At 37.9% G+C, this 26971-nt stretch overlaps 3 protein-coding genes across 9 annotated transcripts in view; 2 read left to right on the top strand and 1 right to left on the bottom strand.

Annotated features, from left to right (window-relative positions):
- Window positions 1-713: 713 nt before the first annotated feature.
- On the top strand, window positions 714-4247 carry LOC311276828 (uncharacterized protein). 2 transcript variants are annotated; one of them, XM_084386774.1, is made up of 5 exons: window positions 714-1482; window positions 1877-2101; window positions 2634-2795; window positions 3513-3627; window positions 3712-4247. In XM_084386774.1, the coding sequence occupies exons 1-4, from the start codon at window positions 828-830 to the stop codon at window positions 3608-3610; spliced, it is 1140 nt and encodes a 379-aa protein (XP_084242900.1). In that variant the 5' UTR covers window positions 714-827; the 3' UTR covers window positions 3611-3627; window positions 3712-4247. The 2 variants fall into 2 exon arrangements, 1 of the variants encoding a protein (XP_084242900.1); XR_014625132.1 differs by having other exon boundaries at window positions 756-1482; window positions 3416-3627; window positions 3712-3963.
- A 1836-nt stretch (window positions 4248-6083) lies between these two features.
- On the top strand, window positions 6084-23813 carry tcerg1b (transcription elongation regulator 1b (CA150)). 2 transcript variants are annotated; one of them, XM_084387466.1, is made up of 20 exons: window positions 6084-6214; window positions 7304-7520; window positions 7635-7781; window positions 9277-9541; window positions 11597-11845; window positions 14358-14555; window positions 14701-14801; window positions 14881-14969; window positions 15636-15796; window positions 15912-15990; window positions 17113-17248; window positions 19156-19245; window positions 19329-19447; window positions 19602-19752; window positions 19845-20009; window positions 20157-20339; window positions 20430-20609; window positions 22723-22806; window positions 22891-22991; window positions 23216-23813. In XM_084387466.1, exons 1-20 carry the CDS (start codon window positions 6168-6170, stop codon window positions 23415-23417), a joined length of 2964 nt encoding a protein of 987 aa, XP_084243592.1. In that variant the 5' UTR covers window positions 6084-6167; the 3' UTR covers window positions 23418-23813. The 2 variants fall into 2 exon arrangements, with proteins under 2 accessions (XP_084243592.1, XP_084243593.1); XM_084387467.1 differs by having other exon boundaries at window positions 15915-15990.
- Window positions 23814-23859: 46 nt separating this feature from the next.
- Window positions 23860-26971, bottom strand: part of ppp2r2bb (protein phosphatase 2, regulatory subunit B, beta b) — a 73109-nt gene continuing 69997 nt past the window's right edge. For 3 of the 5 annotated variants that reach the window (XM_084387468.1, XM_084387469.1, XM_084387470.1), the window contains exons 7-9: window positions 25641-25810; window positions 25407-25498; window positions 23860-25126 (exon numbers count right to left, since the gene is read on the bottom strand). In XM_084387468.1, coding sequence (XP_084243594.1) covers window positions 24847-25126; window positions 25407-25498; window positions 25641-25810 — 542 coding nt within the window. In that variant the 3' untranslated portion in view covers window positions 23860-24846. The remainder of the gene's footprint in view (window positions 25127-25406; window positions 25499-25640; window positions 25811-26971) is intronic. The other 2 variants (XR_014625185.1, XR_014625186.1) reach the window with 1 other exon arrangement.

The following is a 26971-nucleotide window of genomic DNA, read 5'->3' on the forward strand; positions in this document are numbered from 1 at the left end:
ATAACATTGCACCAAACTGTTTTTTTTTTTTTTTTTACTTTTTGGCCTGAATTCTCTTACTTCCCCAAGTATGAGCTCCTATATCATAGTATATGAGCCATAAAGTCAGATTTATCACGTATAAAAACATGAAACGCATATGCAATTGGCTTTAAAGAGTTAGATAGTTCACTCGAAAAATGAAAATTATCATTAATTACTCACCCTCAAATCTGTATGAGTTTCTTTCTTCTGTTGAACACAAAATATATTTTGAAGAATGTTGGTAACCATACAGTTGACGGCACCCATTGACTTCCACAGTATTTTTTTCCTACCACTGTGGAAGTCATGGCTACCGTCAACTTTTTGATTTTCAACATTAAAATGTAATTTTTATGTGTGTGTTCAACAGTAGAAAGAACCTCATACAGGTTTGGAACAAATTGAGGGCGAGGAAATTATGACAAAATGTTCATTTTTGGTTAAACTATCTTTTTAAGAGGACATGTGGAACTTTGAAAGTGGCTCATCTAACTTTACCCAAATAACGGTTTTATTAATATTATTATATATTTACTGTTACAATAATTATAATTATTGTTATTTCGTTTTATTTGTTTAAATTCTGGATTAATGTGACCCGACAATAAAATTGACCCAAATACAATTTTGGATAAAAATCGCATGAGAATTTACGGTCTTTGTCAGATGACGTCAAACTCGCGAGAATCGATTATCTGACGTTTAGAAACAATGTTTGTTTTTGTTCTCTTGACTTAAAGGATGCAGGAGTGTAATTTGTAACATTCCACAACCGTTACTGTTGAGTTACACATGACAAACTAATGGACAGACACCCCAAAGTGAGAGCGAGGTTGAGGTTCAGAGAAGCTAAAGAAGGTTCAACAACCGATGAAGCGGAACCCAAATGTGCCGAAACTGAAGAAAATTGTGTTTTTATGGCTAATAGTTCTGTCGAAGCTCAACGAGTCGGTTACCGAACTGAAGTTAACAGTTTGACGACTCACCGACAAGGTCAACCACCGCATGAAGATTACAACTCAGTCTACAGGTCGATGACAAGAGACGTTGGTATTGAAAAGGAAAACGCTGACATGATTAACTGTCCACCTCATCCCTCGGTTCAAGATTCACTGGAGATGAGAGATCACGCACTTTCCTCGTTAAACATTCCGCAGGTTTTTTCACCTAAAGACACGCATCAGTCATTTAATTGTAATTTGTCCAGTTTTCCTACAGAAACCCATCAGCTAATCGGCGTGCCACCTTTTCAGATGGTAAACAATCAGCAAATCAGACAATCGTATTTTCCGATGGTAAACCATCAGCCAATTATCGTGGTGCCTTTTCCAGTGCTGTACTATCAGCCAATCAGCGAGGCGCCATTTCCGATAGTAAATCATCAACCAATTAGCGAGGCGCCTGTAAACAACCGTGAGCCAATCAACGAGGCTTCTACTCAGGCGACTTCAGGAGCAAGTAAGTGGATGGAGGAATATTTGCTCTGGACCAGAACTTTAAAAAGCGCCATTCTCCTAAGTATTTCAAGCATTCATTTTAAAGTATAGCTATAAAGATAAATGGTACATTTAATTATTATACTTTTTTTTGGTTCAAGATCAAGATACGAGTTTTTAGCTTTAGGGCAAAAAGGAAATTCATTGGTTAAAGGGTTAGTTCACCCAAAAATGAAAATTCTGTCAGTAATTACTCACCCTCATGTTGTTCCAATTCATTTTTGGGTGAACTAGGCTATCCCTTTAAGTGACACATTTACTTTATGACCTATGTGACCTTTTGCACGTTAATGACTTTGTAAAGTTTTCACGTGCATGCAGATGCAGCATTACATTTGAACTGTTTTTGTGAGCAGAAAGTAAGGTGGCAAGAAAAGGTGGCATCAAAAAACCCATGAATGCCTTCATATTATGGGCAAAGATTCACCGACCCACCTTGTCTAAGGCCAACCCTATTGCCAGAACCTGCGAAATCACTGTCCAGCTGGGGTTAGCATGGAACAAACTGTCTGAAAAGCAGAAGGAGCCATACTACATGGAAGCACGTAAAATCAAGGCAGAACACATGCGGAAGTACCCAGGTAATCTATGCGGGAATATTCAAAGACATTAAAGTGTCCCTATTATGCTATTTTAAAGGTTCCTAATTTTGTTTTGGAGGTCTCCTACAATAGGTTTACATGCATCCAAGGTTTAAAAAAAAAACCCACTTGAACACCTCCTTTCTCACGGTGTCTGAAACAGTTTGATGGATAAAGCAGTGGTTTTCAATCTTAGTCCTGGGGACCCACTTATCTGATTTGCATATTTTATATTTCTCCCTTATTTAACACACCTGATTCAGATCATCAGCTCGAGAGATCCATACACTGAACTGAGTGTGTCAGAAGAGAGAGACGTACAAAATGTGCAGTGTGTGGGGTCCCCAGGACTTCATTTATCATGTACTTTGGGACTTTGCGGACCTTTTACATTCGCGAACCGATATATTACATGCTACATGAAAGGTAAAATTCGGGGAAAAAAGCATAATAGGGGCACTTTAAAAGGCATACAGAATCTCTTTTGAAACTGCTTCAGATTTCTTTTTCTCATTTTTCTGCATTAATACAGATTGGGTCTATCAGTCAAAGAAGAGTTCCGTCCCCAAAGGGCCGACGGCCATCCCTGCTGCGACCCAAATCTCCTCACTCTCCGCTCTGACACGGGCACAGAGATCTAACCCTTACCCATCAGTCAGAGACGTCATAGGCCAGAGCAGTCTAATTCCTCCAGGTTCTGCTACTTCTTTGTGTCCTTGTCTTTGAATATTACACATTCAGTATAAGTTAAAGGAATAGTTCGCTTAATTTAAATTCTGTCTTCATTTACTCACCCTCAAGTTGTTTCAAACCTGTATGAATTTCTCTCTTCTGCTGAACACAATAGAAGATATTTTGATGAATGTCAGTAACCAAACAGTTGATGGACCCCATTGACTTCCATAGTAGGATGGAAGTCAATGGGGTCCATCAATTGTATGGTTACCGACATTCTAAGTCGTAGACTTTAAAAAAGTCTAGGATCATAGGAATTTGATTTTAGTGAGTATATGCAGTAATGATAGACACGGGTACAGTAGGTCTTTGATACTGTCCAGATTGGCAGTAATAAACCCACCTTTATTGTCTTTATTATGCTTGATATAAAATAAAAGGTGCTTTAAAAAGTCCTTGAATCATAAGAAGATTGGGAACCCTGTATGTAATTACCTGTTTTATTTTTTCCAAGTTATAGTGTCTCTGAGCCCTCAAACTAATGATATTTCAGACATGATAAAAACACTAATTACACTAAACACTAATTAATTAATCTTACAGATATTTAAATTTTTATTAATTTTTTTAACCCTCCAGGAATTGAATTATTTGGATCATTCTGTTAATACCCTGCAAACATGATATGAAGCCAAAAAAAAATGTCACCCTAAAAATTTCTCAATACTTTTGTCAGCCAACATAAACCAAGGCATGGAGATGCATCAAGGTGTTACCAACAGTCTTCACTCCGCTCCTCACTGCATCTTCTCTGCAAACCTCCACATGACTTGACCGCAGTTCTACCCAGAGTGAGCTTCTAATATTGTAATGTGCTTTCTTTTTTTTTTGTAAATATAAAAATGTTAATTTGAGAATTTATATTTTTCTCACAGATCCATCCCACATTCTTCATGAGACACTATGAAGACCAGAGGCATGAGACGCTGAATCGTGAATATTCACGAATATTCATGAATACTGAATATCAGACTTCTGGGTTCCTGTTTGTTCTCTTGCCTGGACTGCAGAGAGTGTGTGTCCATTTTCATATACCTACTGTCTCAGTAATTGATTTTTTTTACAGGTCATTATTTTATTTTTTTTAAGGTTCTGTAAAAATAAAAATGTTTTGAATTTCCTGCATTCAGGAGTGTCTGCATGTTCATGAACAATGGACGGGAATGAGAAACATGCAGAATCTGTTATGAAACAGATCAGGCTCTGAATCGTGATTGCCAATAATTCATAAATGCCACTCAACCGGTGTGTCACAGATTGAATTATTTGACCCTACTACCAGACCCAGACTTTTAATAATATGAAAGTCCATTGTAAATATATGTATTGCAACATCTTATTGCTAAATTTGACTGCTTGAGATGATTGATGATGATTATGAAAGATGTGATGTGCATAGAAATACTGCTTTACTTTTAACATCAATACGCATAACTACACAAATAGAACATTTAGGAAACATTGGAACAATATCTCACCAGAACTGGAACAACAGGTGAGTCAGCCCGTGACATCCTGTAAATTGAAAAATAATTACAATATTACTTTGGGGTTAGTCAGAGGAGGAAAAAAGAAATAAAACAATAAATAATAATAGATGTAAAGTACAATAATAAATGTATAATAATCATGATAAATAAAGTAAATGAAAAATTAATTACAGTAAAAATCAACAGTTGTACCTCAAAATGACTTTTCTGTTTAGATTGTGAAACCAGTCCTTTTCTCGGGCCAAAACATGTAAAGGAGAGCAGACCAGTACTGTAAACTGGTTCAAATGCAGATCACTTGGCGACCTCCATGACCTGCAAAACAAGTTCTTTACCATCAATATACATGCTTGGTCCAACAAAGTATTCGTGGCGTCCTTGCTACAGAGTCCTCTCAACAAGTGCCCAAAGTTTGTTACGCTGCTCTCGATCCAGCGTGAGTCCACTGTGACACAGGCAACGAGATTTAAAGATGAACCCATCATCTTAGATTTGCACTTCTTATCTTTTGTCCTTGTCACACACACACACACACACACACACACACACACACTTTTTAAGTTAAATCACGAGTTTAATCACAGCACTACTAAGAAGTATGTGTTGAAACTGACGACAGATAGTGGGATTTGTTAGCTAACAACAAGCAGTGCTGGGCAGATTACTTGCGAATTACATGATGAAAATTGTAGTTAGTGACGTAATCTAGATTACTCATTTTAGGTAATGTATTCAGACTACTTTTTGATTACTTTTGACATAACTTGTTTATCACTTAGATCTGAATGGGATTATTGTGTACCATAGGCCTACTGATATATGAAAAGAGAGAGAAAGAGAAAATATTTTCCTAAAACATTACAACATGCATTAAGCATTACATTATGCCCGTGTTTCCCAAACTAAGGTTAATCAAAAAACTTGTGAAAAAAGTTTAGAACTCTTGTGAAGAATGTTGGTAGACAGGTGACGGCACCAGTTGACTTCCAGTAGAAAAAGAAATACTATGGAAGTCAATGGGTGCCGTCAACTGTTTGATTAACAACATTCTTCAAAATATCTTCTTTTTAGTTCAACAGAATAAAGAAACTCATACAGGCTTGGAACAACTTTAGGATTAGTAAATGATGACAGAATTTTACTTTTGAACTTTCTTTTTTAATTTAAGTAGATAATCGTTTGTTTCACTCCCATTTTTGTCGTTTCTCCTATTAAATCCAGTCCCGTCTGAAGTGAAGGTTGTCAGCAGGAAGTAAAATGATGCTGCCACATTTTGGCTAAAAATCGAAGGGAGCATCACGTGACATTTGTGATTTTAAGACTTTTCCAGAATGCACTGAAAGACATTTAGATAAAATATTTCATGCCGTATGTGTGTGCCATTTTTTTTATGGATGCCACATTTATATTTTTTGAAGAGCTGCAGAGATATTCAACTCCTTTGAGTTGTGAATTTTTTATTTTTGTAGTTTTAGATCAAGAAATAGGCTATCACCATATGGTTAAAATATGTTTAGTAATCATACTAAGTTTTGTTTTTTGAAAAAAATTAAAATGCAGTACGTTTTGTGTAATGGGTAGGTTTAGGGGTAGCCTAGGGTTAGTGTAAGGGGATAGAATATAGAGTTTGTACAGTATAAAAACCATTACATCTATGGAAAGTCCCCATAAAACACGAAAACACACCGTGTGACTTTATTTATTTATTTGATCCTGTGGCGTTTTGAGTTAATAATGCCAATAATCATGTCCAATCCAGCCAATGACGTAAAGGAAAGTGTGAGGAAGTGCTTCGCCAACAGGAAGTTTAGCTGAAGTGTGTTTGTTTAGTTTCTGGAGCGATGGCGGAGAACATAGAAGGAGAGAGCGCTGGACTGGCGGAGAACAGGTCAGATAACTACACTATAACATCCAGTATGACGACGCTAGATGTATATTCTCGCAGAAATCGGTGCTTATTCATATCTTAGCTATGTAGCCAGCATGTGTTACAGTGTGAGTGGTGGAAAAGTCCGCTGGCGCAGTTTAGCGCAGTTAGCATTTTTGCTAGCTTCGTAAACGTACACTGTTTTTTTAATTTAGCTGCGTGAATAGTTCAAACTTTAAAACGCAAGCTAAGCAAAACTGTTCGCCTCAGAACAACGCACTAATTAAAACGAGAATATTTCCTGTTAGAAACTAATGGTGTGTTTGCAGTTGATGTGTTAGCTATGTCTGCTTTGCATGCTGACTTTAGCCCACCTGCATGTTTTTGTACGACAGTGGTCCTTTTTTATGCCATACTTATTTTGTTTATATTTAATTTGTGTTAAAATTAGCACCGAATAGAGAAAACAGGTGAGATTCATTTTAATGTCCGTAGGGGTTGATCAAAATCTTAATTTACGATATCTATCTATATATCTAACAGCCCTCTAACTTAGTGCTAAAAATACTCCTGATACCAACCTATCCACTGTGCACACAAAAAACTGACAACCATGAACAGATTAAATATACTCATTCATACAGTCCTGATGATAATACTGTTAAAAATCAAGTGTAACAACAAAAAAAAACTCTTATTGTGTGCAACTCTTTTTCATCATACTTATTATACTCATATTGCATACAAAATTATACCAAAAAAATACAACAACACTCTTTATGAAGCGAAATAATTATTAGTTGTGTCTTAAGCCCCTTTCACACAGTGTTTGATTCCAGAAATTGCCATAGAATTGCTAGAGTGCCTTCTGTGTGAACGCAAACACGTCCCGAGATGGGGACCTTGTAACGTTGCTGGGATCAGTCCCGGTCGGAACGCGCCCTGTGTGAACAAAAGGCAGGACCACTGCCGTCATATATCTAGGAGCTTATTTAGATCATTTCCCTAGACAACAGTTGTTGTAGAGCTTTTAGTGTACTTAGTGGTGGTTTTGCATACCAATAATATTGGTAGTTTCTGGGGTTTTTTACTGATTTTTTTTCTCCTCAGTATGGTGTTACGTTTTCGTAGCCCCGCTCCACCACCTAGCGCAGTTTTGCGAGGACCTCCTCCATTACTACGACCCCCACCTCCGCCCTTCGGCATGATGAGAGGACCCCCACCACCCCCTAGACCCCCTTTTGGTAGACCACCGTTTGACACCAGTATGCCACCTATACCCCCACCCGGAGCTATGCCCCCACCTATTGGACCTCCACACCTGCAGGTAGGAATTATTACAAAAATACAATATTATATGTGCACTATCTTTGATAGTGTCCATTCTCTGTCTCTCTCTCTCTCTCTAGTCTCTAATAATCTAAGATTGTCTTTTTCACAGAGGCCACCGTTCATGCCTCCACCCATGGGAAACATGCCTCCTCCTCCCGGGATGATCTTTCCGCCTGGAATGCCTCCATCACCAGGAACAACTTCAAGTTTGACTAGTGATGACATCTGGGTAGAGAACTCCACGCCAGAAGGAAAGGTGCTGAATGTTACTCGCCGATAGCTCTAGCATTGCGTTTGTAAATATAATATTTAAATGTAATAATTTATTATTATAGTATTTTTAATGTAATCTTTTATTTCATATTGGGTGGAAAAACCAAAGGAATATAATCATATCAGTTGGCTTAATTCGTTGAGCAAATAGATGTTTCCTTCAGTTATTTTCATGCCTAATTAAGCCTGTTTAAATGTATTCTGTTCTATATTTCATCTACAGCGCACATTTAAAGCCGCTCCAGTGCAGTGGCACAGTAATCACATGACATTTTCCTGTGATAATGTAGGGAACCACTTATGCAAAAATACGTAACAGTTCATGTTTTTACTTAGGCTGCAATTTAGTTTTAATCCAACAGACGTGTGTGTGCTGAGTAAGCTCAGATCAGAAATCAATTGCATGCAACAAGTGTCTCTCTCTCTCTCTCTCTCTCTCTCTCTCTCTCTCTCTCTCTCTCTCTCTCTCTCTCTCTCTCTCTCTCTACCATCAAGTAACGCTAGTAATATGTGCATCGTTTTACTTTCTATGCTATTCAAATATCTGACTGAACTACAAACATTCCAGCAATGCCTTTGTGCATTTCATAGACGCTCGAGCGTACGTCCCTTTTTTCAGTGTGCTCAATCCTAATAAAATAGCTTCACTTCTGAATCGCTACATTATATTTCTCAGCAACAAGGGGGTCTGTGTTTGTCTGGATACAAACACTGTACTGTACAAATGCTGCATGATATTGTTTTCTTGGTATGCAAGCATTTACAAATACACAAGCCCAGTATCACGTCCGATGCCAATATTGGTATCAGTGCATCCCTAATACACACACACACACACACACACACACACACACACACACACACACACACACACACACACACACACACACATCTTTCAGAAAGATTTTAATTTATTTTTCAAATCAAAGTGTTAATTATAAGACTTACACACACTATAGATGTGTAAAACTTTTGCCCAAGTCAGTCAAAATTGTCTTGTGGGAAAAAAAACATAAGTTGCATCGGACACATTGTATTATTACATGTAGAAATAATGTAAATGCCAATAAATTAAACATTTACAAACATTATCCTTTAAGTTTGATGGTATTCAGAACAGGAATGAAAAAATAAGTATAAACCAAACATACATTTTCATTACAAACAACATTTATTATAAACGGCAAGCCTAAAAAATAAATTAAAAATAACTCTTATTCGGCACGAATCCAAACGCGTGCGCTTTGTGCATGTTTTGCATGCTTGACTTTCATAACATTATATAAGTTGCAGCACGTCTCAGATTAAAAAACGACTTATATTCTGGAAAATATGGCATAATCACTTCTTTTTTCTTTTTTTTTTATAGCACTTGCTAATTAATCTGAATGGTGGTTGGACAACTAGTCAACCATCCTGACCCAGTCCCAGCATTAGCGTCCTAAGACTTTTGAAACCTTTCTACTATGCTCTTCCAGGTATATTTCTATAATTCCCGGACTCGCGAATCGGCCTGGACCAAACCAGAGGGAGTGAAGATCATCCAGCAGTCAGAGCTCAATCCTCTAATGGCAGCTCAGTCTGGAGGAGCTGCAGCTGCTCCTGCTTCTACTGCAGCTAGCAGCGCTGCTACGGTTGTGACCGACACGGTCTCCACGCAGAGCATGTCCCCCTCACACACCCTCAGCTCCAGTCCCGACCCCAGCACCAGTCCGGCCCCCAATGCCTCTCAAACCTCCACCAGTGAGTATTAAACACAGAGGATGAGCTATGAATCATGTAATGGCCTGTTGTTCTCAACTTGGGGTTCCTGAGGGAACTGCCGGGGGTTTAATTAAATTAAATATAAAATTAAAATAAATGTCTCTGTATAATTAATCAAACTAAAACTTGCATCTTATTTTTAATGTGAGACAACCCTCGAATTGGCTTGAGCATCTTGGCAAAAAAATTGCCATTAACTAGTAAATGTTTGTTTAATCGCCAGAATTTTTTATATATATTAGGGCTGTCAAACGATTAATCGCGATTAATCGCATCCAAAATAAAAGTTTGTGTTTACATAATTTATGTCTGTGTACGGTGTATAATTATTTTCTATATATAAATACACACACACATGCATGCATATATTTAAGAAATATTTGCATGTATATACTGTGTATATATATTTATATTATATATAAATATTTTATATAAAAATAACTCATTTTCTTAAATATATATATGCATGTGTGTGTATTTATATATAGAAAATAATTATACTCCGTACACAGACATAAATTATGTAAACACAAACTTTTATTTTGGATGCGATTAATCGTGATTAATCGTTTGACAGCCCTAATATATATATATATATTTATGTAAGTATAAGTCCTATATGTATATCTCCACCAAATCAGCTTATCTTTGGAAAATTGCTTTATGCATTAAGATACATTCATATGTGATACACTTTTAACATCAGTCAATAAAGGTTTTTTAAAATCAATTTTAACTTAAGCTTTTAGAATTAAAACGTGGTATTATGTTTGAACGAAACTGTTTGTCATTTAAACAGAACTTAGGGCTGGTGCTTGAAACGTTGGTTATTCAGTGTTTGTAAAATAAAAAATCCTAAAAAAAACTAACTAATTCTGATAAGATATTACTACTAATTCTACTACTACTAATAATATTAAACACGCTAAGATCTTATGAGCTGCTGGGTTAATGAATATTAATCACGTCTGCGTTCGCTAAAGCTGATTTGCTGAAATCAAAACGGGAACGGTAATAGGTAAGCGCTTGCACATTAGTTCCACCCACTACTGAAGAAACCGGCAATGGCTTCTGCTTGTTCTTAAAGGCTGAATAATTCTAAATGAACTCTGTTCTGACAGGAAAATACAATATCATTTACATGTAGCGCGTCAATTCTACGTGGCATGTTAGACTTTCTTGCTCACGCTCTTTCTCTTTGCATGTTATCAAGTTATGCAAGTTATCAAATACTTCAGTCTTCTGCATGAATGTTAAATTCAGTATAGATTAATCCTTCTTAAAGCTTCTAACGTTATTCAGTCAAGAGCAGTGAGTGATTTTCTGTCTTTTGTTTTTTGATTAGCAGTAATGACTGACATCACAGCAGCAGGTTTATTAGGCTGCTGTCACTTTAAGACCTGACGCACGTCCTATTTTCTCACAACTCTTTCACCAAAATAGGAATTTGGCATAAATTTGTGTTTTTGTCCATTCAAGCGCTGTCTGAATCAGCTTTCTGTGGCCTTGAGTGTGTGTGTGTGTGTCACACAGACAGGAGATTCACAGATACATGCCTGTAGTAGCGCACTCTTTTGTGTCTTATCACGTGAATAAGAGCGTGATCATATATTGTAACACTAGCCAAAGGATGACGGGGGAAAAAAACAGATGCTGCGTTAATTGCTTTAAAATTAACGCATTAAACTGAAAAAAATTATTGTGTGTTAATTTTGACGGCACTCATTAGGGCCCGAGCACCGATGGTGTGAGGACCCTCTTGGAATTGCTCTGTTTATTATTTATTTTTAGAATTAGTTAAGATAATAAGCCACATGTAAGTGCAGCCCTATTATATTAAATCATTTTGAAATAAAAACAATCATAATAAAACCCTTACTCTTATCTAAGGGTTTGGCTGACAAAGTTTGTGAACCCCTGATTTAAAAGATTGGTAGTACTCATGACCAATATGATAAATCTATAATGTTTTGTCTTGATATCTTTAATCACTTCTCTAATCAATTCTTTCCCTTTGCTTTGTTGTTCTTGTAGCGTCTGTTTCTGAGATGCCTCCAGTGGCCTCTACTCCTCCTGCCAGTGTAGGAGTGACCCCTGTTGCTGTGGTCAGTGTTCCTACAGTAACCGCTACAGTCACTGCAGTGCAGACCATGCCACTGTTGCATCAGAGTCTCCCTCCTGGCCTGTCTGTGGCCCAGCCAGCTGCTGCTATCCCAGCATTCCCCCCGGTCATGGTACCACCGTTCAGAGTGCCTCTCCCTGGCATGCACATCCCACTGCCTGGTATGTAGAAATTAATTTCTTCTTGAAAGTTAGCCAAACAAGCCAGCAAATATAGTGGTGAGAACAGTTTCAAAAAGGCTCAAATGTGTACAATATATCCTCCAATAAGTATATACAGGCCTGGTTTCACATAGCCCTTTTCCACCGACACGGTTCCAGTGTAGGTTCCCTGCCTGTGTTTGTTCTTGAAACAATTTGTGCATTTCCACTGCAGAAAAGGTGGCTCCATGCCAGAAAGATCGGTTCAACTCTGACTTGGCGGAGAAATTCTGTTGCTGTCTATGGCGGTCTCGTTGAGCAATGTAATAACGTTGCACTACATTGTTCTTAAATCTAAATTTATAAAACTGTGCGCATGTGAGAGGCCGGAGAGCAATTGAAACAACAGTTTGGGTTTCAATATATCTCCAAAAAGGACAGATGAGAGTACCAGGAGTTTATGCGAGCTGCCTGTAAACTAGAATCACTCCCGGTACTGTGAACAGCAAAAAAAAAGCTGCTCTACCTGTTCAAACACCTGAACGCACAATGTTTGATTTTAGACTGTTTATAGTCAGGTAAACAACACGCAGCAGTGTTACATCACCATTCGTTCCTCAAGTCTGTGGAAAAACATTGCCGGTTTGCGACAGGCTCCAGTTTGCCCGGCTAAGAACCGTCCGGGTTCAGCACAGGAACGTAAACAACGTCAGTGGAAAAGGGGTAACAGACAGGGCTTAGATTAAGCTAGGATTAGTTCAGTTATGACATACAAGTAGCTTTTGTAAATGTGTTTTGGGAAAAAACATTACTGGTGTAATATGCTGTGCATCTTGAGACAAAACAATGCCACTGACATATTTTAAGATTCAATTAAAACTGCTCACACATGCATTTTAGTCTGGGACTAGGCTTAAGCCTTGTCTGTGAAACCAGGGGATAGTGTTGTATTTGGTGCTTTTTGGTATTTGAGTTAGTGTAGACCGTAATAGAAACTAAACTTTATTAGTGGACTTGATTTACTCAATAACCAGTAGATGGCGCCCTCCTCTTACAAAGTGATGTGGACAGACTGCCTACACTTACACTCAGTGTTGCACACAACAAATATGAGGACATTTTAAAGTTGTGATTTCCAAGCATTGAAAATTCATGGAGATTAATAATCTTAAATCATGGAAATTTCTACAGTGTATACAATATTCTGCTTTGAAATGTAATGGTCACCCGAGTTTTCAGGGCCTATTAATTATTATTATTATTATTGTTATTATTATTATTATCATTATTATTATTATTATTATTATTTTGTCATGATATAATTTATGCTAATACTAGTTCAGTTTTGACACCCCTTGGTTCCAGTTTCGGTACCATAGCAAAAAGTATTTAAGTATTTAAAGCTGCAGTCTGTAGTTTTTCCTCTTTGTCGCCATCTCTGTTCGAAATCTGCAATTGCAATTATTTGCGAAATTATCACCTTTATGCGGGTTGTGCCTCGGCACGGCACGGACTAATCTAATGTTTTGAGGAGAATTGTGCGGCTGTCAGTCACCGCGCCGGTGTGGAAACTGTCATTCGGAATCAATTCGGAGTAACATCCACTTTTGTTCTGACCAACTAAGGAAAAAAAAAGCATTGCAGTAAATCGCGCTGATTATATCTAACGATCGCTTATCAGGTGAAACCATGCAAATTATACTTTGTTCTCAAATTGTTAATGTTAACAACATCAGCATTGCGACTACATTTAATGCCCTTCCGATATTTATCCTCGGTTTCACATGGGCCCGGTTGCAGTCTCTTTTTTTTTCTGTAGCCACTCCGAAGTCTGAAGTCTTTTGCATTTTACAACGGGTGAATCTCCAGTTGTCTCTGGTGATTGTCGTTTGAATCTTTCTGGATCCGCCATCAAGTTGATAGGTTTAATTCTATCAAGTGCTGTGAGAAAAGGCTATAAATCTCCACCTCCAACATCCTCACGCGCAACATGGCCTACTAGCCGAGACTCCTGCTTTATGTGTACAGATGTGACGTAATGACGCAAAGACACGCTCGAATTTCCCGTGGAAATCCACCAGTACCACTGGAATTAAAAGGCAACCAGATAGGTTTGACCACTGGCTGGTTATGTACTTGCTCAAATTTATTTTGGATAATTTTTAACCCAAAGAAGTTACGGACTGCAGCTTTAACTGTTTGAAGATAAAACTATATATATTAAATTAAGTTAATTATTAATGAGATAATTTTACTATTATAAAAGAATATATTAAAACATTAGCATGTTGCTTTCAAATATTTTTAATTTATAAAATATTGCTTTAAAAAGTTAGTAATAAAAGGAACATCCTTTTATAATTCCAAGGATTATTATCCAGCCTTAAAATCCATACATGAAAATCCACCCCATAAATCTCAATAACATTAGTTTTAAAAATCTGTCCATTCATCGTGAAAATTCAAAAGATGTGGAAACCCTGTAGTATTTTCTTGAGGTTTGATCTGCTGAATGTACATTTTTCATTTGCAGGGATGCCAGGGATGGCCCCACCTCTTGTACCCATGATGCATCACCAGCTAGCTATCACTGCAGCTCCTGCACATCTAGTTGGGACTCTCTCACTTCCTGAATGGTCTGAGTACAAGACGGCTGATGGGAGGATCTACTATTACAACAATCGCACTCTGGAGTCCACCTGGGAAAAACCTGCTGAGCTAAAAGAGAGAGGTAAGCCAGACCTCAGGTTTTTTTTGTTTTTTTGTTAACTTGACTATAGTTACACTTGACCATTAACATTTGTCAATTCAACATGTCGGTTTAGCACAGCGAATCAATGTTATTTTCAGAAATATTACTTTTTTTCTCTGAACAGATAAGAACAGTGACAAGGCTAAACATGGCCATAACCATGCTGATTCAGTTTTAAAGGATATAGACATGGAAGTCAAATCTGACTTTGGCAATTCTAAGGAGGTGAGTGTGAAGTGTGCAACCGATTTAGACTTGTTTTGAGGATTTGGGAAACATTATTGATAATGTTTTGATGTTGTAGTTGCCCAGGGAAGAAGATATGACAGAGGAGGAAAAAGCAGCACAGAAGGCTAAACCTGTTGCCACAAACCCAATTCCCGGTACTCCCTGGTGAGCCTTTTTATGTCTTCAGTGATTAAAGTCTTTAAAGGCCTCCTGAAATCAAAATTTAAGTTTTTTTTTTATCTTTTAGTATGAATATGTTGGCCTTAAGGTTATGAATAAGCTGGTGTGTTCCAAAACAATGACACTTGCATTTAGGAGATATAAGCATTCAAAACGTAGTCTTTCACTTCCGCTAAAATGGATCACAGATCCATGGTTTTGCATGACATCATCGCAGACTTCAGCTTCTCATCACAACTTCTGTCCAATCAAATGCTCTGTAGAATCTAAAGTGTTTGTTGTGTGTTGCTCAAACGCACGAGTTTTATTCTGTTTTCCAACTGTACGTTGGTTAAGAATGAAATGGCTAGAATTTATTCACACCTCTACTATTGAATCCAACGTATCATCAGCGCTCGGATTCGCTTCCATGGTGCTGTCAAGTACGAATTGCAGTCTGAGGTAAACTAAACACTATTGGCTATTTGAAAAGGGGGCGGAGGAGCCATTCAATATGTCCCGCCTTAGCTTCCTGTTTCAGTGGAAATTACATCAACGCATCATACAAAGCTGCGCGTTCCAAGGCACTTCAGTGGGCCTTTAATGTAAAGTCATTAAAGTGCCGTTTTTAATGTAAAGTTACAGTAAAAATGATACATATTTGTGTTTTAGGTGTGTGGTCTGGACTGGAGATGACCGTGTGTTTTACTACAACCCCACCACACGACTGTCCATGTGGGACCGACCTGAGGAGCTGGTGGGCCGTGCTGATGTGGACAAATACATTCAAGAGCCCCACCACAAAAGGGGCCTAGATGACAACAAGAAAATAGGTAAAACGCACTGTGATTTGCACTTCATAAATTTTCAGCTTGCTTTTAAACTTCGATTCTTGGTCCAGAGTACAGTAACGCAGCAAAAGAAGACACACTCTTTTATTTCTCACAGCAGGTTTCATCAAAGAGGAGATTGAAACAGCCATAGAGGACACACTGGACGATGAGCCTTCTAAGGCTAAGAAGAGAAAGTAAGTACCATCGGCTCTCAGCAGGAACCATAAGGGGCCGAGCACTCACCCCTGCAGAACACCTAACTTTTGTATTATACAGAAGAAACTGGAAGCATCACGAAAACTTTATTTCTAATCATATGAAGAGATAAGAAAATGAGGCTGCTTCCGTTTAGGCCCTGAGCAAAAACATGTTGAATGGACTGTTTTGTGTCACAGGTGTCGGCGTTTTTTTTTTGCACCCAATGCTGACTTGTCTTAGCAGTGGTAATCTTTAGTTTGGGTCTTTGAAAAGTGGTGACTCCATAACGTTTTCCAAATCAAATCAGTCACTGTTTCCCATCAGTGCCCTTCACGCCTGCCTCCCCCTGACCCCAAACAGTGGTCCTGTTGCACAGGGGACTATTTTTCAGGGAACGCTTCTAAGCTCTGGCGATGCCAACGTGGGCCTCCAAGGTAACCCACCTTGTTTGACCTCTCTCTAGCCTCCATTAGGCAAACCCCAGTGAACCAATCAAAACTTCAGCCCTTCAGTGATGTGTATTAATGTAATAAAGGTTTTGGGATTTGTTTTCAAGAACCGAAAGCAAAAATACCAATATATTTGTACTTGACTGCATTCTCCCTTACAAAACGCAAAATAACTCGATGCAAGGATTGCATGAATAATGCAGTCCTTAGACTTTAAGCACACCTTCTCAAATACAAATTAATTTTAGTAGGGATATCAAAGTAACGCATTCTGTTAATTAAGTATACACTTAGTTTGTTTCGACATTAACTTTTATGAAATTTGAAAAAACACAACAGTTTCATTTCTAGAAATATGCTTTCTATCCTTAAAAGGAACAAAATGCATTGTTAACTACAAAAAGTTTTGAAGATTTAAATATTTTAATCAATTGACGGTTCTAGTAAATAGATTACAGTTCGATAGAAATGTCAATTCTCTCAATTTAAGAGAAAAATCTTCAGTATTTAAGTCAAGTCACATTTATTTATATAGCGCTTTTTACAATACAGATTGTTTCAAATCAGCTTTACAGAGATAACAGGATTTTTTTTTTTTTTTAAGAAGAACAAAAAAGTAACAAAATTCAGAAATGTTCTTCCTTACACTCTTCCTCTTGTCTCTGACAGGAAGGACGATGTGAAGGAGGCTGACGCAGAGAAAGACGCGGCCATGGAGGCCGAACTGAAGGCCGCTCGTGATCGGGCCCTGGTGCCCCTGGAGGCCCGCATGAACCAGTTCAGGGACATGCTGCTGGAGAGAGGGGTAAAACACTTCAATCCAACGCAATACTCTAACCAGCTCTGTAATGTTAGACACATAAATCTGAATGGAAGCCCATCAAGGTACAATCTTAAGTTCATTCTTGTTACTATTATTCTTTAATATTATGTAATATAGTCTTAAATTCCTTTCTGCTCATTCTGTCACTCCCGTTTTCTTACCTGTTATTTCTGAATTGCTTTAAAGTCGTGTTAAATGATGTGCTTGACTATAGGGATGGGCGGTATGACCAAAGTATTTATATTACAGTGATGATATTGTGATAACTCATCATAAGAGTTATCCTGGAAATTCAATGACTAAAAGTCTGAAATCGGCCCATATATGCTCATTCACGATTTCCTAAATTTGTCCACTAATTTAGTCCAGTTGATGTACAAGTGAATGAAAATAAGTGAATTTGGACGAATGCGTTGGAAAGGCTGCCGCTTTTGCGTAGTTTTTGCTTTGTCAATGGAGGAGAACCTTCTGTAATACAGGGAGATTTCAGAAATGAAAATAGTGACTTGGGTAATTAAAATCAGATGATTTCCTATTAATTCATTAGAAAGTGTAGGAATAGCAATATAGCAGTGCTATACTTGACTATATATTTTATATACACTGCCGTTCACAAGTTTGGGGTCGCTAAGATTTTTAATGTTTTTAAAAGAGTCTCTTCTGCTCACCAAAGCTGTGTTTATTTGATTAAAAATACAGTAAAAATTGTGAAATATTATTCCAGTGTAAATCAGCTGTTTTCTATGTGAATATATAGTAAAGTGTAATTTATTCCTGTGATCAAAGCTGTATTTTCAGCATCATTACTCCAGTCTTCAGTGTCACATGATCCTCCAGAAATCATTCTAATTTGATGATTTGATGATCAAGAAAAATGTATGATTATTATCAGTGTTGAAAACAGTTCAGATTTCTGTGGAAACCGTCATACATTTTATTTCTCAGGATTCTTTGAATAGAAAGTTCAAAAGAACAACATTAATTTGAAATATAATCTTTTGTAACATTATAAATGTCTTTACTGTCACTTTTGATCAATTTAACGTGTCCTTGATGAATAAAAGTATTAATTTTCTTTAACTTCTTTCCAAAAAAAAAAAATTCTTACTGACCCCAAACTTGTGAACGGTAGTGTATATTTTGAGATAGACAGACATATGTAGATATATAGATTCAGAACAGTAACGCATTCCAAATATGGTTGCGGCATAAATGAAACTGTAAAAAATATATATATATATATATTGGCAACAATATTACAGTACCTTTTGATACTTAAGTCCTCCAGTTTTGTTTTTAATAGTCGATTAGTGAGACTCAAGATGGCAGCAGTTGAGTTCGAATCAAACAAGAGAGAGCGAGTTCACAGTGTGATACGAGAGATATGAACGAATCAAATACGTGGATGAGCCGTGTGTTATACAGCAGAGCTTATACTGACGAATCAAGAGTCATACCACCCAGTCCTACTTGACAGTAGTGTTCGTGCCCTCTCTGTTCACTGTTCATACTAGAACCTCTATCTGTCTTGATTTATTTAAAAAAAACTTTGGTCCTTCATAATAGTAATTATTTGGCATTTCAAGCAACTATCACAGTAGAATGTAATGTTGCATTGAGTAATGGATAAGTTTGAACTTGGTGTTGTTTGATTTTATTTTCCATCCATGTCTATCAGTGTTTTGCAGTAGTGTAATTGTAGGTGATTTGATGTAGATTTGTGTATCATTGTAATTTTGTATGTTGTTAAAGGGATGTTGTGGGTTCAACACAAGTGAAGTTTGTATGTATGTCACATATGATGATTAACTTGAATGAAGTGTTGTTTTAACATTATTGGAGGATCTGTTCGTTGGTAAGCCATCTTTCTGCCCACTTCATACCTGCAGGTTTCAGCTTTTTCCACTTGGGACAAAGAACTGCACAAGATTGTGTTCGACCCTCGATATTTGCTGCTCAACCCCAAGGAGAGGAAACAGGTGAGAGCGATTGGTGTTTGCTGGTTTTTGCTGAATGAGCAGAAGTGAGCAGCTTTGTGAATTTGTCTCCATTCACTGTGCAGGTGTTTGATCAGTATGTGAAGACTCGTGCTGAAGAAGAGAGGAAGGAGAAGAAGAATAAACTCATGCAGGCTAAAGATGACTTCCGAAAGATGATGGAAGATGCCAGATTTCACATTAGGTCTGTTTTAATTAGGCCTTCTCTACATTTCGAGTGTTCAGCACTAAATAAAGGTCTGGTTTAACCTGCAGATATGCATCTTAATACCAAGTGTAAACGGATTAGATTGACAGACTAAAATGTCACGTGTGTTAATTTCCCTTTTATCTTTTAGGACCACATTCAGTGAGTTTGCAGCAAAACACTCCAAGGATCCTCGTTTCAAGGCCATCGAGAAGATGAAGGACAGAGAAACCATGTTCACAGAGTTTATGGCAGCCTTGAGAAAGAAGGACAAAGAAGACTCCAAAAACAAAGTAGAAAAGGTCTGTCACCGGCCTCCCACAACCACCCTGAAATCACCACTTGCACTTACTATGTTTTGTTAAGCTCTGACAACTTGTGTTTCTGGCTGCAGGTGAAACAGGATTTCTTCGATTTGCTGTCAGACCACCATGTGGACGTCTCTCAGCGCTGGAGCAAAGTGAAGGACAAGCTGGAGACGGACCAGCGCTACAAAGCTGTGGAGAGCTCAGCTGCTAGAGAAGAACTGTACAAACAGTATGTGGAGAAGCAGGCGAAGGTCAGGAGGATGCTCTTATTGTGCATGAGGCATTAGGACAGGGACCATTTTAATCGTGACACAACCAGAGGATGTGGAAAAATATGAACCAATAATATCGTAGCACATATGATGAGAAAAACGTATGCGTGTCTTTGTGTTGTGTAGAACGTGGATGCTGATGCGGAGAAGGAGCTGGAGCGGCAGGCTCGCATCGAGGCCAGTCTGAGGGAGAGAGAGCGGGAAGTGCAGAGAGCTCGATCGGAACAGACCAAAGAGATCGACAGAGAGAGAGAGCAGCATAAACGAGAGGAGGCCGTCCAGCACTTCAAAGCTCTCATGTCAGATATGGTCAGTGCTGGCTCACTCTGAAGAATCCTACATTGTATTAAATATAAATTTTTCTCAATTTGTTGTTGTCTCTTGTGTGTTCACATATAGGTACGGTCAACGGATGCTTCCTGGTCTGAAACGAGGCGCAACCTGCGTAAAGACCACCGGTGGGAGTCGTCATCTCTGCTGGAGAGACACGAGAAGGAGAAACTGTTTGAAGAACATGTGGAGGCTCTTACCAAGAGGAAGAAAGAACATTTCAGGCAGCTGCTGGATGAGACCTCTATGGTGAGACGAGACTCACAACAACAACAATATTTATTTAATGTGTATATAATAATATCAATATATTGTTATTATAATTATATAATAATAATAATTCTAATCCTAGAATAAATATATAATATATAATGTTATTATACAGGCATATAGTAACAATATTAATATATTGTTATTATATACTTCTATACTTAGAATTATGCAATACTATTATTATTATTATTATTATATACTTAATATTTAATTATATAGTATAAATATATAATGTATATAATACTTGCTGTTACTAGATGCTTGTATTACAACAATATTAATAAATTATTTACTTATAATTATAATATAATTATATACTTATTTACTATTTAATTATATTTAAATTGATATATAGAGAGAGAGAGAGATTACAGTCAAAGTATATTAGTTGTATGCCTTATTTTATATTAATAACTAAAGTATAAATATGTATCATCAAATTTATATAATTATTGGTATATGCATATAATAACATCAATAAATTGTTAAAATTATATAAATAAAAATGTATTATATACTTATTTAACTATATATATATATATATATATATATATATATATATATATATATATATATATATTAGGGCTGTCAATCGATTAAAAATTTTAATCAATTAATCGCATGATTGTCATGAGTTAACTCGTGATTAATCGCACATTTTTTTTATTTGTTCTAAATGTAGCCTACCTTAAATTTATACTTTTCAAGTTTGTAATACTCTAATCAACGTGGGCATGGATAAATATGGATGCTTTATGCAAATGTATGTTTATTATTGAAACCATAGTCAACATAGAGCATGAAGACGAGACATGTTTCAAAGGTCATAGATGTCTTTCAAAGAACTTGTTCATGTCTATTAGACACATGTACAAAAAACAAAGAAATACCAGGTTCCCATTACTTCTGTCTTTGCACTGAGCAATTAACACAAACATGTTTAGATTTTTGCATGACAGGGCAGCTCTTCTGAAAATGCTAAATGTACATTTATTATTTATTATTAGACATTATAGTTTGTCTCTCTCTGTGCCCATTTTGATGAAGCTAAATTCTCAATAAAACTGTTTTCATTGGTATATTTTACTGGTTTCTGTTGTCAAACAACGGAATGAATATGAAATGGTGACTGAAACGCGACCCATTAAGACATAACCAGCTCTCCCTTCCAAGATGTTAATCTGCACAAAAATCCTGATAGCCTAATCGAGCCGTCGTCTGATTAAATCAAATACACATAAGATAAACACAATATCTGTTTTGCGATTTCGGCTATACTTGCATGTAAAATTAGAGAAGCAACATCATATCTGTGTTTAACTGAATTAAAGCGCTGCTCCTCTCTCCAGCGCGAGACGCAGAGAGAGAGCGAGAGAGAGAGAGGCGCGCGCGCGTGCTGGGAGAGCAGTACCGGCGGTACCGGTAGATTCTCAGAAACAAAATAAGGTTTGGGCGCTTTGTTGAAGGGAAAAAATCGCTAAATGGGTCTGCAATGTCGCTAAGTTGGCAACACTGTGTATCTCCATTTCTCCAACTAGGTTTTGGGCCACGGATCAAACAGAAAATACGCGCTGCGTTAATCGAGCGTTAAAAAAAATAGTGCCGTTAATATGATTTTGCGTTAACGCGTTATTAACGCGCTAACTTTGACAGCCCTAATATATATATATATATATATATATATATATATATATATATATATATATATATATATATATATATATATATATATATATATATATATATATATATATATGTATATGTATATATATATATATATATATATATATATATATATATATATATATGTATATGTATATATGTATGTTACTATTATGATAATGTTATAATAATTATTATAGAAAATTAATACTAATGTTCACTACAAGTACCAAAATGATTTGGATAAAAGGGTCTGCTAAATGAACTAATCTGAACAAAAAAAAGACAAGAGATGGATATTATGATTTCCTATTTAACGGACGTTTAAATTTGAGTTATTAAATATCAAATGGATTATTAAAACCTTAAATCTGTATCTGTGGGTGGTCCAGGTGTTCACGCTGCTTCTGTAACTATTTAATCCTAGATCACTTTAACCACCACATGGAAAGAGGTGAAGAAGATCATCAAAGATGACCCACGCTGCATCAAGTTCTCCAGCAGTGACAGAGTGAGTTCAATTATTTGGTTGTCATATTGACACTTTTTTGCTTTGGCATCAACTTTTTGAAACGCTCTTTCTTTCACCTTCTAGAAGAAACAGCGGGAATTTGAAGATTATATAAAGGACAAATACATCACAGCCAAAGCTGACTTCCGAACTCTACTGAAAGAAACTAAATTCATCACGTATAGGTATGCACATCACCTTTCTTTTCAAAAATGGGGAATATTATTTTGTCTTGACTGACTGCTTTTGTGAAACACAGAAGACAGTCTTACAGGTTTGTGATGACATGAGAGTAACTTTAAATGAAAATCTGTCATTTATTCAATGTAACTAGCCTCACTGGCAACATTAATCTTCTAGAATTTAAACTTGGTCACTTCTAAAGCTGTCGAGCTTGTGTTCTCTGTAGATCACGGAAGCTGATCCAGGAGTCAGACCAGGCCCTAGGTGATATTGAGAAGGTCCTTCAGAACGATAAACGTTACCTGGTCCTAGACTGCGTCCCGGAAGAGCGCCGCAAACTCATCATGTTCTACATCGAGGACCTGGACCGCCGGGGACCCCCTCCTCCCCCCACAGCCTCTGAACCCAGCCGTCGCTCCACAAAGTGAAGCCGTAGCGGACTTCAGAGGACTGAGCATGAGCCTGCACTCATCACAGCACAGTGTTAAACACGTGTATTTCTGAAATGTCTGTTATCTTCTCAAACTGTGCAAGATGATTCCCTGTACGGCCACTAGGTGTAGGCTAGCACAAGGCAAACTGTCAATCTATGAACTTCAGTCGTCAGGCAGGGAATGTGTTTGTACATGTCACACTGCAGCCTCTAGTGAGCATCAATTGTAGCAGGCTAATATGACAGGTCAGTGCAGAAAGGGTGTGAAATAAGTTGTGTACCCTTCAGTACATGTGTATGTGAAAAGTTTCTTAAAGTGGTTTGATTTGGGCTTGTTGCTATATTTCTGTGTTGACTGGAAATAAATGCAACCTTTTTGTTTTGTTTTTTAGCAGTTGTGTTCTGATCTCGTCTTTTCTCAGTCCATGAAATCAAAGAATACAGAATGTTCCTCTCGATTTTTATTACATTTTTCTCCTTTTCTTTATAAAATTAGAACAAAAAGCAGAACATTAGTACATTTGCTACATCGTTTACTTCAATTTTACACCATTCCTTGTTGGTTGCATCAGTCAACCCTGAAGTTGGGTTTTGATGCACCTTTCATGAAGTAAACTGAGAAATAAAAATAAGCTGAGAAGTTGATTACCTCAGCAGCCACAACAACATATTAAATTATCAAAGCCATCTGCGTCCTCTGTCCTGCCAAGAGGTGAGAATCAGATGTAGGCTGAATACTGACTCAGTCGATAAGGCCCTTTCACATGACTCGATGTTATGCTACAGCATGGTGTCTAGCTAAAATGTTTCACGCACATTCGATTTGGCTTTTAAGTTTAACTGTTGAAGCACATCCAATGATTGCATGACATTACATGAATGGTGCCAGCAAGATGGAAGAGGCTGAGCCAAATGCATATCATGGCATTCAGCGGAACACATTCAAGGTCTTTCAAAGCGTGACTTTTTTTTTTCTACACTAAACACATTTTGGTTGCTTTCACTATTTTCATTTTGTACATTTCCTCTTTCTTGCTACCGAAGGGCATCTACAACGCTTCTCATGACGGTTAGAGCGGTCAACCCCTGATACGAGTCATGTGAAAGGGCCATCAGCTACATTAAAAGTAAAAGGATCCTCTCTGTATTGCTGTGCATAACCAATAAACCTACAGAGAGCAAGAACAATTGAAGTAATTAAAAACAAAAGCAGTCCAACAGCCGTGTTATTGTCCGTGGTTTGCAGTGCACCTTCACGTTTCCTTTGTTTAGATTCAGTGCAGTATCAAATCTTCTGTAAAGGCAAAGCTCATCTAGATGTTTCTCACAAGTTCAATGCTAGTGAGTCCAACCTTTCCACTCTCAAGCCATCTAGAGAAATGGTGCCTTTTGTCGCTGCGATAACGAGACATCAGAGGTACATGCTAGTTGACCTTGTCCTGAAATATGTAGAGGTTGTTGGTGGCAGCCACAGCAATGATGTTCTCGTAGGGGTGCCATGCAGTGTGTAGGATCTTCTTACTGAAGTCCAGACTGTCCACACTGATTTCGTCTTTCCGACGCTTGCTGCCAACACAAACTTTGCGTGGCTTGAGGATGGCTCTGGGTTTGCTGTTCTCCCGCGAGGCCTCGAGAGTCACATCACGCTTAGTGTTCCGATCGAACATACGGAAGAAATTGTTGTAGGAGCCTGTCATTAGGACACTAATGGGAAAGGAAAAAGACAATTATTAGTTCTTATTACCTGATATCAGCCATATACAGTCTAAAATCTATTTGCAAAACCTGATTGCTTTTGACCAGGGATTTGTCCAATCCTGCTCCTGGAGGGCCACCTTCCAGTAGAGTTTTCCTCCAACCCTAATTAAACACATCTGAACCACTAATCAAGGTTTTCAGGATTACTCGAAAGTTCCAGGATACAGCTAAACACTGGAATGTGGACATCCAGGAGGAGGACTGGACACACCTGCTTTTGACAAACCTGTCAGTTCCATTCCAGACACATTCAAACTTGTCGAAGATGCAGTCGTTTTCGTACAGAGAGCATAGCTTACTCCTAAGGTAGTCATGGACCTGTCAAAGAAAGAACCGAAAGCACAGACGATCAGTGCCTTGCGGAGTATTTGACCGAAAATGACAAGACTTGTTTATGGGGTCATCATAAACCCATAATGACTGTAGTCATTGGTCATGGTCTAATCTGCAGAGCAAGTACCTGGTAAGTTTCCAAAGGCCTGCTCTCCATGTTGACATCCCACACCCTCACTGTGAGATAGTCACGAGTCATCAAGTAGCGTCCACTGTGGCTGAATTTCACATCTGAGATGGAGGAGATGATCTCTGAGAAGAAGGAGCGATTACTGGGGTCTTCTGGTTCCTCAAATACTGATAGGGAGAAACAATAAGATACAGATGAGTAAAAATTTCAGGAGCAGAGTTGAGGCCTTGATCTTGTGGTCTTAGTCATGAGACCTGTCATGGCCTTTGTCTGAATCTCATTACTTGGTGTTTTGGTCTGGATCTTGGTGTAGGTTTAGGGCAGGGGTGCCAAACTCAGTTCCTAGTGGGCCACAGTCCTACAGAGTTTAGTTCCAACCCTGCTCCAACACACATACCAGTAGGTTTCAAAGTAGTTTGGATCAGGTGCGTTTAATTAAAGGGATACTCCACTTTTTTTTGGAAATAGGCTCATTTTACAACTCCCCCAGAGTTAAACAGTTGAGTTTTACCGTTTTCGAATCCATTCAGCCGAACTCCGGGTCTGGCGGTACCACTTTTAGCATAGCTTAGCATAGATCATTGAATCGGACAGGGCCATTAGCATCTCTCTCAAAAAAATGACCAAAGAGTTTCGATATTTTTCCTATTTAAAACTTGACTCCTCTGTAGTTACATCGTGTACTAAGACCGACGGAAAATGAAAAGTTGCGATTTTCTAGGCTGATATGGCTAGGAACTATACTCTCATTCCTGCGTAATTATCAAGAAACTTTGCTGCCGTACCATGAGTTCAGCAGGCGTAATGATATGACGCAGCGCCTGAAAATAGTCCCCAGCTCGGTAACTTCCAACGTGACCGGGACTGAGTTTGTCTAACCTATTAGACCTATTTTCAGGCGCTGCGTCAAGTTTTAAATAGGAAAAATATCTAAACTCTTTGGTAATTTTTTTGAGAGAGATGCTCATGGCCCTGTCCGATTCAATGATCTATGCTAAGCTATGCTAAAAGTGGTACCGCCAGACCCGGAGATCGGCTGAATGGATTCGAAAACGGTAAAACTCAACTGTTTAACTCTGGGGGGGTTGTAAAATGAGCCTATTTCCAAAAAAAGTGGAGTATCCCTTTTAAGGTTGAAGCTGTGGCCCCTTTTTGACACCCCTGGTTTAGAGTCTAAGATAAGACTACAGTCATTTCCAGCATCTTATGCCCGGTACACATTGTACGATTTTGGGTTGTCCCAGACAAAAGATAACCAATCGTGGTGATTTCAATGGGCGTGGCTCCTAAATGATGGTCCTACGTCGTACAGTGAGAGAGGTTCATAA

Source organism: Rutilus rutilus (assembly GCF_951802725.1).
Source record: "Rutilus rutilus genome assembly, chromosome: 18".
NCBI classification, from domain to species: domain Eukaryota; kingdom Metazoa; phylum Chordata; class Actinopteri; order Cypriniformes; family Leuciscidae; genus Rutilus; species Rutilus rutilus.